This window comes from Orussus abietinus, unplaced genomic scaffold (genome assembly GCF_000612105.2).
Source record: "Orussus abietinus isolate OABI.00-Male unplaced genomic scaffold, Oabi_2.0 scaffold309, whole genome shotgun sequence".
NCBI lineage: Eukaryota > Metazoa > Arthropoda > Insecta > Hymenoptera > Orussidae > Orussus > Orussus abietinus.
In genome coordinates, this window is record NW_019394460.1 from 55,803 (window position 1) to 68,633 (window position 12,831).

Here is a 12,831-nt window from a genome sequence, read left to right on the forward strand (position 1 = left end):
TGTATTTTATAAATCAGATCTGTTGGTTATATAGATTTAAATAATATGTGGCATTTACAGGGTCTTTCTGAGTAGCTTTATCATTAAAAATCGCATAACCGAACAACTAATTAACTACCTTATTTCGTGGAGATGTAATTTATTACGTGGAGACAGTTATTGTATTTTATAAATCAGATCTGTTGGTTATATAGATTTAAATGATATGTGGCAATTACAGGGTCTTTCTGAGTAGCTTTATCATTAAAAATCGCATAACCGAACAATTAATTAACTACTTTATTTCGTAGAGATGTAATTTATTACGTGGAGAGAGTTATTGTATTTTAGAAATCAGATCTGTTGATTATACACATTTATATGATATGTGGCAATTACAGGGTCTTTCTGAGTAGCTTTATCATTAAAAATCGCATAACCGAACAATTAATTAACTACTTTATTTCGTAGAGATGTAATTTATTACGTGGAGAGAGTTATTGTATTTTATAAATCAGATCTGTTGGTTATATACATTTAAATAATATGTGGCAATTACAGGGTCCATCGGAAGCAGTGGTTCCGGTCAAGCGTGGTCAACGCAGGTGGAGGAACTGGCAGAACACTTGGCAGCTGATTTTGATGGATCCCTGTCAGCCTTGGCAGCTTCCGATCTCGCGACCGCGGTGGCATCCTATAATATGAGGTAAAAATCGCTGAAACATTTAATCTTCGATACTTTGGATTAATATTGCAAGGGGTAACAACCCTAACCAGTCTCTCCATAAGCTTACCAGAACTGCAATTTCTAGTTGTTCGCCTGATTCATTACAAGAGACTTTCCGAAGCAATCTATCTTCTCATCTCGTCATCTTTGTTATTAATTTACCCATTAATATAATTCATTTTTCATGTGTGGGAGGAATGTTAATAGTTTCGAACGCCAACCATCTAGAGCGGTACGACTTCCCGGTAAGAAGACAGGAATAAAATGGATTTAAAGCTTTTAATTCCAGTAAAAAGCCTGATAACCATTCATAGAAATTAAAAATCTTTTCGAACTTCTTGTTTTGGATAAGCTTGGATGGAGAAATCACCTACACCACGGACGTACCTCTTTTTTGAGGTACCATATTAAAATTACAAAAATCGAAAATTTTGTTTAATTATTAATGTATTTTCCTTTGGATTATTGAAGAGTAGCTCAGCAAACACTAAAAGGGGTCAATTCATTGTACGGCGTATTTACTGAGACAGAAATCTTTACTAATAGGTTAATTTTCCAGTTGTTACAGTAGAATGACCTCTTTAAAGTTCTAAATTTATATTCGAGAAAAAAGATTCAAGCTAATTTAAAACTCATAGTTTTTGAAGGAATTGAAAGGAACTGAATAAATCTATAAGACATTTCTGAACGGAATACGGAACAATTTAGTGCATATACTCCTTTCCGGGACTAGAAATAATTAAACAAAGTAGAAACATATTCCTCATTGTGACATATAACATAAATCAGAGTACATTATATGAATTAAATAGAATTCAGATTTTGAGAAAATATAGTCTTGCTGCGTGGCTTATGGAGAAATGGAGGTAGTAAATAGAAAAGAAGTGAAATTTTGAATCCTATTCTATTCAAGACTTCTTATCGGGTTGGCGAGGTCGGTCGGTAAAGCAGAACTGCTGTGAAATAATGGGGGCATGTCTCGTCGATGAAAGCGATGTTATTACTGTTTTTTATCAAGGGCCCTCTTATCACAGACTCTACGCAGACATTGCGTAAAGTAGACGATAGCCTCGTGCTCCTAATTCCCGCCAAGACCTCCATTGGTCGATAACGATTCCCCGATGGAGATTATCAGAGTAATCGGCAATAACACCTGGCCACTAAATATTTCGCAAGCATCTGGAAGACTTCCAGAAGGCACAACTCTTAAATGGGATGCTTCTTCTGATTGCTACCGCATCAGTCGAACGCACAAACTTTTAAAAGTTACATTTGTCAAAAATAAAAAACGGCAGCTTTGAAGTTTCATGCCAATGACATAGTTATTTCCATTAATTTCATTCATAATAAACATTTCTAATTGCTGCTCGTCGTTTGTCGTTCACGGTTTGAATCTGACATTAGTCGTCCATGGGCGTTGCCAAACTGCACTTTTATTACATTTGTTTCCTATCATGGTGATAAAAGTGTAACAAATCGAGTACAGAGTAGTCGTACCGTTAAACAGATACTAATGACGTTTTCAATTGGCCTACACTTTTGTGCACCAGGGTCGCAAGAGTGTAGGGTGAATGTATAGCAATACGGTTTCGATGTAACGGAACACGCTTTTCTCGTAGTTCGATACTCGAATTAGTCGAAAGCGTAAACTTTTGAAAGTTACATTAGTCATAAATAAAAAAATGGCCGCTTTAAAGTTTCATGCCAATGTCATAACTATTTCCATTAACTATCGCAAACATTTCTAATTGCTGCTCGTCCCTTGCCGCTCTCGGTTCGAATTTGGCATTAGTCGTCCATCGGCGTTGCCAAACTGCACTTTTGTTACACTTGTTTCCTACGATGATTATAAAAACGTAACGCGTCGAGTGCAGAGTAGTCGCACCATCAACCCGACACTGAAAAACTGAGCATGATACCCTGACACCGAGCACACTGCACTGATCAGTCGAACACATTTAATGGTGCTACTCTGCGCCAGTGCAGCTCAGGGTAGCTCAGCTGAAAGTGCAATAAGATATTCAACCCTTTGCGGTCGTATTTACCCGAGGTCAAGAGAACTTTGGTGGCTGAGAGTAGACATACGACCGCAAGGGGTTAATCCGTTGGATTACAACACTATTTCACGGAAAACCCACCTGTTGAAGCATCGAAGCACTCTACTTTACCGATGACGGGTAACGCGAGTGATAAAACTCTTCACTTGGGACAGTCATATCGTGCAGCGATGCGGTCGATTTTACCAGTCGGTATAACAGTACGCAATAGGCATGCGGGTTCCCGCGTTCGGCGACAGATGGCGGGCACGTCGCGTTCGTCCCTACCGGGTGAAATATCCGGTCGAAACCTGATCGCGACATCACTCTCGCGCGGAATCGAGAACCGGTCGCGTCCGCCTATGAGCGCGAATGTCGCGCACTCGCGCGCGTCCGTCCGAACCCACGCGAAGCCTCGGCCTCCCGGTAATCACGCCAATTGTTAGCGGTGATTAAGCCCTGCGTGCTCCGAAGTGTTGTCCGCCCATCCCAGGGAGAGAGAAGAGCCAGAACCAGTGTTCGAGTTATTACAGAAAAGATGTTTCGGTGTTCCGTCGTTTATATTCGATTTAATGAACAGTGTTGGAAAGAAAGAGCGTCGGTACGCGCGATTCCTGCCGTTTCCGCTCCACCGAGACAACGAAGTCCGGAACCGAGACGCACGTGACTCGCGACACGTGGCCGGACGCGCAATGTCGAGGCATATTCCGCGGGTACTCGTAAAGTCTTCGAGAATGTGCCTGGAACCGTGAACGGCAACTCGTCGGATGAAAAAGTGCCGCCTCGAGTGCCACGACCACGCCGGGCATGCGGGCCCTCGTTCTGCGCCGCGAATTCGCCAGGGAGGTGCGCAGAGTCGCTTCCGTTAAAATCGAGAAACCCAATTCCCGGAATCGAGTCGCCAAAGCCATGAGACGATTCTCTAGTCGTGGGTAAGATACGATGTTTCATACGTTACAACGTTTTAGCGGCAGATGGGATGTTTAGGCGGTCAATTCGTGATTGCTAGGGCATGTTTCGGGTAAGAGGGGCACGTGAATTCGAAATTTGGCGCCATGAACTACTAGGTGGCACCACGTGACTCGTCCCTTCGAGGAGACGTGGGTAAGATACGATGTTTCATGCATTACAACGTTTTAACGGCAGATAAGATGTTTAGGCAGTCAATTAGCGATTGTGAGGGCATGTTTCGGGTAAGTGGGGAACGTGGATTCGAAATTTGGCGCCATGAACTATTTGGTGGCACCACGTGACTCGTCCCTTCGAGGAGACGTGGGTAAGATACGATGTTTCATGCATTACAACGTTTTAACGGCAGATAAGATGTTTAGGCAGTTAATTCGCGATTGCTAGGGCATGTTTCGGATTAGTAGGGAATGTGAATTCGAAATTTGGCGCCATGAACTACTAGGTGGCACCACGTGACTCATCCCTTCGAGGGGGCTCGGAAGCGACATCCGACCGTGCGAACTCGCGAAATTGGTAACCCAGTTTTATCATTGTTTTTTTCCTCAAATTAGTGCACGGAATTGTTTGAAAGATCCACGCACGCATATTTTGGAATGGAGAGATCGTTCGATAACCTGGGAATTGTGTTTTATTGCGTCGGTATGTAATAGGAATGAATTACTCATCCGCATGTAGCGGTTGACATAGTAAAAACAAGATGGCGTCCCTGTATGTCACGTGAGATGCGTTGGAGTTACTGTCAATATTTGTTTCCTTTTAAATTGGATTCTTCGAGATTTCCTGTAATATGAAGTTTCAGACGTTGTTCTAGGTAGTACTGACTCCGAGAGAAAAGGGAAGAAGAAATTAAGAGATGAAGTCAAGAATATGTCACCGTGATGCCATTTAAGCCCTCGATTTATTACACCTGTGTAGGGTTGGCAAAGTTTGATCCGTTCCGGTTAAAACCAGCGGTTCTTTCCGGGGTTTTTGCCAGTAAATAAAACTCTACGAAACGGAACGTATGTTTTCTATGCCAAATATGAGTCCATAATAAGTTCTTTTATTTGAGAAAAAAATATTTATCGAATTGACGGGCCGAACTCTGGCGTAACGTATTCGGTGCCGTTCGCGTATTCTTTTAAATATATTTGGCGCGAAACTCTACCGAGTTTCCTGATACATTACATAAAACCCACTCGGTTTTAACCGGTTAAAATCATCTTATAAAATCCATCGGTATGCATGTAGTGTGGAATTTATTCTAATATTGTATACTCTCTGTACCTACACATGCGCTTCACTCATATCGAAACAAATTAAAATAAATTCTTACATATCTACGGTGTAGGTAGCATTCATACATATCTTCGTTCCTGCGCAAAACAGTAGAAAGAACCCGGTTTAAATATGGTTTAAACCAGGTTTTAACGATTGTTTTTAATGCAACGATTTAGGCGGTACAAACGAACAAATATGGTTTAAACCGTTTAAAACCATTGGGCTAGGCTGTGAAAAAAAAAACGGATTTATGCCAACCTTGCACCTGTGCAAGGTGGTTATTGCACACCTATTCAAATTATCGTGAAATCTTTAAAAATCCCCCCGTTAAAAGTTTCAAGGGTCGATTGCGATCAGAATAATGAAAGTCAATGTGATAGATGTCTTCGTTCCTTGTGATTTAGAATGATAGTGACAGAACCCTAGGAGCATAGAATAATTTCTAAATATTCCTTTGTAATCTTTGCTAAATATCTCAAGCGACAGATTTTTTATGATTTCTTGTAGATTTCATTCGAAGATACTTGAAATATTTCTTGAAAATCTCAATGACATATTAAGTTTCAATAATTTATAAACATATGTGCCCATAATTATGAAAGTGGTCTAAGTCAAAATTAAAAAAAAAATGAGTTTATCAGTTATTTCACGCCATATTATTTGAAACGAAATTAATTTAATGTAATTTCGAAACGAAAAATATATGACAGACCACTTTTATAATTATGGGCACATATATAGAAATTATATTTTTTAACCAATGAACACAATAAAAATACATTTTTTACTTCACGACTATTATCGAACACTTCATTTGGTATAAAAAAAAACACGAGAAATTTTTCTAACATTTCCGTTCCGCTATTTCATTATGGGAGCAAAACGTGTGATTTTGATTTTAAATATTTTTAAAACGTTTATAATGTATTCGGCAGATAATATTTAAAAAATACTTGTATTAAAATGAAACGAAATGTTTTGTACATCTGGTAGAAAAATATTATGAAAACACATGGAGCTAATATTATAAAAATATTATAGAGATAATATTCTAAAGTAAATGTTCCGCAAATATTGCAAATGTCTGGTATTCGTTAAATATGTAGAAAATATAAGAGAAATATTTTGTGCTACTAGGGAACCTAAAAAATAAACTAAGGGTTTCAGGAAAATCTCCAGGTTTGCGAAGTGAAATTGCAGAAAAATTTTGGGAAACCCTGCTCTAGGACAATATGACTGGAATTGAAGATAAATCGTCTGCATTGATAGGAGGCATTTGAGGTGTTTGTGTAATAGGATTTGTGTAATAGGATTTCTTTGTCAAAAGAGAATTCTTTTTTCGGATATGTTAGTTTCAAGCCACATTGGAAACATTTTCAGGAAGTCTGTGGGGAAAAATCCGAGACAGATAAATCTTGGGCTTTGATTTTCGGCGACGCCACGATGGGAATAAATTTCGATGGCCTCGGGATTTGCATTAATTCATTCGGAGGTATAAATTTCGATTCAAGCAGGCCCAACTACGAAGAGACGAGACAAGAGAAATAACTCCCGACAGGACTGAAACTTATTTTTATCCTCGATTTGAATATTTTGAAATTCGGCGCTGGCCTTTGGTCTTCCTGCGATCCAGGAAATTTCTACATTTAATTTATCGGTCGGGAATAATTATCGAGCAATTGCGCGTCATCGTACCGGGAATGTACACTCGGAAAAGGAGGAAATTCGAGTGCAAGAGATATGTGCCCATAATTATGAAAGTGGTCTAAGTCATATATTTTTTGTTTCAAAATTACATTGAATTAATTTCGTTTGAAATAATATGGCGTGAAATAACTGATAAACTCATTTTTTTTTTTTAATTTTGACTTAGACCACTTTCATAATTATGGGCACATATATCAGGTTCACTCGATCTGGAATTATGCACTCGACATGTGGCAGAATTGTTATCAAGCCTTTGATTAATCGGAATCCAGATTTCATTACGCACGTCCACACAAACAATATAAATACTTCACGGCATATACACATACTCACACTTTAATGGAAAATTCCACTATCACTTTTTCTCATTATTTTACTGCCCCAAAAATGGTACAAAAAGAGAGGAAAATCGACAAAAATGATAGAGCATTTGGTGACATTGTTAAAAACGTTATACATTATATCTTATGCCGTTATATCTTATGATGTTACATAAGAGATAATTCTTTTTTCTTCGATTAACTGCCTCGCGTGAACAGTGAATTTAATTTTCAAATTTTTCTCTATCCTTTTCCCGCCAATTTTCGGTGCGCAAAATGTGGAGTTCTTAGCACCGTTCTTGCTTTTTTGCAACCGCAGGGCGAGCGATCTCCCTGCCTTTCTTTTATACTTGTACCTTTTTTTTTCTCTTTTCTTTGTCCTGGTTACAACTGGACGATACCCGTCTGCCGATAAATCAATTCCCCTCGGATATTTCGAAAGCGGTGAACTCAATAATGTTGCGGAAACACCGGATCCGAAGCGTTATTCAATTCGCCAGAGTAACTGGAGCATACTGGTTTCTACTGACCTTACACTTTATAGACTTGTCCTTATCACGGTACAGTGGCTCTCAAAATGACGTTTCTTTTCGTCACGCACAATCTCCACTCGAGTTCTGACGTGAAAGAGGAAATATATTCCCCATGTTTTCCTTTTCCAATCGTACCTATCCTTATCACGGTACATTGGCTCTCAAAATCACGTTTCTTTTCGTCACGCACAATCTTTTCTCAAATTCTGATGTGAGAAAAGAAATATATTTCTTATGTTTTCCGTCTTCAATCGTATTTGTATCATGTTTTGCTTCTCCAATCGTACTTGTCCTTATCACGGTACGGTGGCTCTCAAAATCATGTTTCTTTTCGTCACGCACAATCTTTTCTTGATTTCTGACGTGAGAAAGGAAATATATTTCCCAGGTTTTCGTTTTTCAATCGTACTTATCCTTATCACGGTATGATGGCTCTCAAAATGACGTTTGTTCTCGTCACGCACAATCTTTTCTCGAATTCTGACGCGAGAAAAGAAATATATTTCTTATGTTTTCCGTTTTCAATCGTATTTGTATCATGTTTTGCTTTTCCAATTGTACTTGTCCTTATCACGGTATGATGGCTCTCAAAATGACGTTTGTTCTCGTCACGCACAATCTTTTCTCAAATTCTGGTGCGAGAAAAGAAATATATTTCTTATGTTTTCCGTTTTCAATCGTATTTGTCCTTATCACGGTATGATGGCTCTCAAAATGAAGTTTCAGTTCGTCACGCACAATCTCCTCTCGAATTCTGACGTGAAAGAGGAAATATATTCCCTATGTTTTCCTATTCCAATCGAATTTCCGCAATTTTGGTACGTCTCGATGTTTACGTGGAAAGTTTCCTCGGATAAGACCATTTTCCCGGTGACGTCGTAACGATTATCTAATCGCGGTATCGTGTACTTTTTATTGTTTCAGCGAAGCTTTACTGGCCTTGCCATCCTTGACCGTCTTCAAGCAGGAAGCACCATCCCCTGAAAATCATCACAACAATCCCAGGTGAGGCCCGGATTCCTGAAATCCTTGCGAAATTCTCCAGAAGTTTTAGGGAACCACCCAGGGCTGCGGATTTTGAGAATGAATAATCAAGAAGGTAGAGATACGAAGACAGAAAACAAAACCAACGGCGAGAGGCATAGGTCGGATGTTTTGGTCTCTTTTATTCTTAGGAGGTACAACATAGACGATAACAACGACCTCGAAGAAGAGATCGAAGAGAGGTCACGGCCCCCCGCAGGGAGACGATAACTTCGATGATAAAATTTCCATCGTATCGCGGACTCTCTTATTAAGCTCGAGGGAGTTGTATTCAATTTCAATGAGGCGCAATCGCGGAGCGAGAGTTATTAATGGAGCCGTGATATTCGGTTATCGGAAATTTTCGAGCCGCTCTCATTAATTGAGATTCAGTGGAAGAGGTAAACGGGTGACCCTTGGCTGGGAGGGGTCGAGATAGAGACCGAAGATTGCCCGATAAGAAGACCCGATGCCCGCGATTTCATTTCGCGATCACTTCTGGGATAACGAGGAATTCCAGTCGGCGACTCGAGGTTTAATCTTGACTTCTTTAAACTCGTGTTTATGTACAAGTTATGTACAAGTACAACAACAACGAGAACCTCGCAAGCCCATCTTGTTCCTCCTCTTTGCTCGTAATTTAAATCAGGCATTGTTTTTAACTCGGAATTTAAACTAGGCACTGTTTTTAACTCGCGATTTAAACGAGACGCTGTTTTTAACTCGCGATTTAAACTAGTCACTGTTTTTAACTTGCAATTTAAACTAGAAACTGTTTCTAACTCGCGATTTAAACGAGGCACTGTTTTTAACTCGCAATTTAAACCAGGCACTGTTTTTAACTCGCGATTTAAACGAGGTATTGTTTTAACTCGCAATTTAAGCTAGGCACTGTTTTTAACTTGCGATTTAAACGAGACGCTGTTTTTAACTCGCAATTTAAACTAGGCACTGTTATCAATACTGGCACTGTATCAATTTAAACCAGGCACTGTTTTTAATTCGCGATTTAAACGAGACGCTGTTTTTAATTCGCGATTTAAACGAGACACTGTTTTTAACTCGCGATTTCAACTAAGCACTGTTATTAACACGCAATTTAAACCAGGCACTGTTTTTAACTCGCGATTGAAACGAGACGCTGTTTTTAACTCGCGGTTTAAACGAGACGCTGTTTTTAACTCGCAATTCAAGCGAGACGCTGTTTTTAATTCGCGATTTAAACGAGGTATTGTTTTAACTCGCGATTTAAACCAGGCACTGTTTTTAACTCGCGATTTAAATGAGACACTGTGTTTAACTCGCGATTTAAACGAGTCACTGTGTTTAACTCGCGATTTAAAGTATGCACTGTTTTTAACTCGCGATTTTAACGAGACACTGTCTTTAACTCGCGATTTTAACAAGGCAGTAGTTTTTAATTTATGAGTTTACTAAGGCAATGTAATTTTTGTTTGCAACTTTTTTTAACAATGGTGCGTATCGTTTTGTTACCTCTCCGATCGATTGTCACGTCATTGAAGAGGTAAATAAGGAAGTTTTAATAAAAGTCCAGGAATCGTGACCTCTCTGGATACGAAATTTGTAATAAATAAACTTCACTTGACGGTGGATTTTATGCGAATTGTTAATAGGCGAGAAGACATTCCGTCGCTTGGTGATAACCGGCTCTATCTCGTTTATCCATTGACTAGACGTTTATCACGATAATGCACGAGTGGCCAAGCAAGGGGTGCTCGCAATTCAACAATTTGTTGACCCCCTTCTTTAGTCATTTTTTATGAACTCTTTCTTCAAAGTTCAGAGCACTTGAAGTTGGCTTGAAAATATGACTATCTTGATTTTTTTCTAATCATTGAAATATTTTGACCCCCTTTTTTAGTTTTTTTTTTTATGTGAGCTCTTCCTGCAACGTTCAGTAAAAAAAATTTTAATTAAAAAAAAATTTTCACAACTTGGAGGGACTTTCGAGTTCTAACACGTTTTGCATTAATTCGTATTAGTTTCTATTAAATTGCCTCGATGTTTATGAGCGAAGATATCGACCTGACCATTCATACAAATTACACCGGTGATTATAAATAATAAGAACAACGTTTAATCGACGGAATTTGTTTTTCACTGATTTTAGTGTGAACCACGTCTCGCAGAGATCCATCAACGCTCCTCTTACCAGCAATGGGAATTGCGGACCAGTCGAAGCCGACAGCAACAACAATGGGCAAACAGCTACCAGTTTGCATCAATTGTTGTATCCCTCGGACGAGGAGTACCCACCAAAACCATCTTCTGGGAACCAAGTCACCTCTTCTCAACAGGGAAACGAATTTAACGAGGATTGCCGGTGCGAGGAATTATTATGAAGCGTTAGAAAATCGCTGGACTAGGCAATTACCTCTATACGTTAACAAAAAGAAGTCATTTTCCGTGCCAGTGGTAAATTTCTTGCGTAGAAAGGCTTCCTTGCCACATCGGCGATTAATCATCATCCGAGTAAATGTTTCGCTTAATATGCAAATTAGTTTTCCGTAATCCCGGTATCATTTACGACGGTAAATCATTACCTTGTTATGAAATTTCCGTGAGGTATTTCCTCGGCGTAAAAAAGTCGGGGTCTGAATCGGCGCTTCCTTATTGTAAAAAGTCCGTGAATTAATTCCTTGACATGGAAATGTACGTGACTGTATCAGCTCTTTCTTCTCGTATTTCTCGTACTAGTAATTTCATTTCATACTTCTTATTACTTTGCAATTTTACCCATTAACGAGGAGTTTCTACGTGGTTTCAGCTTTCAGTACGTCTTGGCCGCAGCAACCAGCATCGCGACGAAGGTTAACGAGGAGACCTTGACCTATCTCAATCAAGGCCAGTCTTATGAGATCAAGCTTAAAAAGCTGGGCGATCTCTCGGCGTATCGAGGGAAGATCTTAAAGGTACTAGGTCCCAGCAATTGTACGAAAGTCGTGACAAACCTTTCAAGTTTGGGTCGCGACATCTTAGGAAACGCATCAGACTCTCACGCGGTCTTGAAAGCGAGCTCGTGCAGAAATTAATACCTATTTATTTCATATTCTACCACTTGAATAAAGAGACCCTAAGGTAGGTCCTGAAACTCGCGAGATGACATCTGTTATTGAAATTGTTGAAAACAGGTATAAACAAATTATCTTAAAATTGAAATTTCATGGGTTTTGGAACCTTCTTTATAGCCTCCATATTCACATTGTCAAGTTTGAGACGATTCGGTATACTCAGTTCGGAGAAAAGTTTCATAAACGAGACCTCTTTGCGCCGCTTTCATATCACCTTAAGGGTATTGGATAGAACCATCTAAAACTTTAACACATGATTTGTAAGTACCTAGGAATTATCCTGACGCTTTCAAAATTCGGATTTAAAAAAAATCATTTCTTGACTTAGCCCAGACCAGAACGAAAATGGCGTCGAGCTCTCGTATTTCGATCTGTATACAATTATTTAAGGCTCTGGTATGAAAAAAGAAAGTGTCAGGACAATTGTATAACGATTTAGAACACACTGGTCATCGCGAAACTTTTTTTGTATTGTTCTGGTCTATAAATTAACCAACTTTCATTTGGATAGAGCAGTCACTGCTCGCGTAAGGGGTAAAAGAAGTATTCAAAGGGGTGGCTCACCCCGTAAAAATGAATTTTTTCGAAAAATTCCAAATGCATGTTTCATAATTCTTCATTCCCTACATTTTGACGGTTGTTTCATAAAAATCGGTCGAGTGCTTTTATATGAAACAGCCAACTCACCCCCTTGCACGGCCAACCTTGAAGCCTGATTTCACCCCCTAAAAGCCCCCTTTTATCCACCGATAAAAAAAAACACGGGTCCTTTAGATTTTAGTCCTCTATAACATATTTAAAAATGAACAAAATCGGAGGGGGACACCTCAGGTACCTTCCTTGTAAGTGTTAAATAACAACTGTTTCGTCGTATTATTCCATTATTAAATTTCAAAATGAAAGCCTAACCTTATACTTTTAAGAAACTAAAAGTTATCCCAATAGCCGGTCTTCTCGTCTCGTCTTAATGGCCAAACTGTGTTACGTATGTTCAAAATCTACTTTTAGGATGATTAATCCAATACTGGTCAATGCAATTGCGCCGCAAGGGTGCATATTGCGGTTCGGCAGTCTTCGGTGTTCGAACTTGTGTCTTCTACCCGAACAACGCCTCCTTGACCTCCTTTCATACGTACACTTTTCTAAGTGTTAAATAACAACTGTTCTGTCCTATTATTCCATTAT

The 12,831-nt window shown here is 39.2% G+C and overlaps 1 protein-coding gene and 1 long non-coding RNA gene across 5 annotated transcripts in view; one reads left to right on the top strand and one right to left on the bottom strand.

Annotated features, from left to right (window-relative positions):
• The window catches only part of LOC105702480 (transcription factor CP2-like protein 1), a 50,383-nt gene that overhangs the window by 13,640 nt on the left and 23,912 nt on the right, over positions 1–12,831 (top strand). For 3 of the 4 annotated variants that reach the window (XM_023432448.1, XM_023432449.1, XM_012430076.1), the window contains 4 exons: positions 541–685; positions 8,456–8,536; positions 10,686–10,898; positions 11,343–11,487. In XM_023432448.1, the coding sequence (XP_023288216.1) occupies positions 541–685; positions 8,456–8,536; positions 10,686–10,898; positions 11,343–11,487 (584 nt within the window). Of the gene's footprint in view, positions 1–540; positions 686–3,083; positions 3,675–8,455; positions 8,537–10,685; positions 10,899–11,342; positions 11,488–12,831 lie in introns of those variants that run through there. The other variant, XM_012430077.1, reaches the window with a different exon arrangement.
• LOC105702481 lies at positions 472–7,906 on the bottom strand. The gene is made up of 2 exons (XR_001104294.2): positions 7,355–7,906; positions 472–673 (listed from the first exon to the last, which is right to left on the bottom strand). It is a non-coding gene; the product is annotated as an uncharacterized LOC105702481 (long non-coding RNA).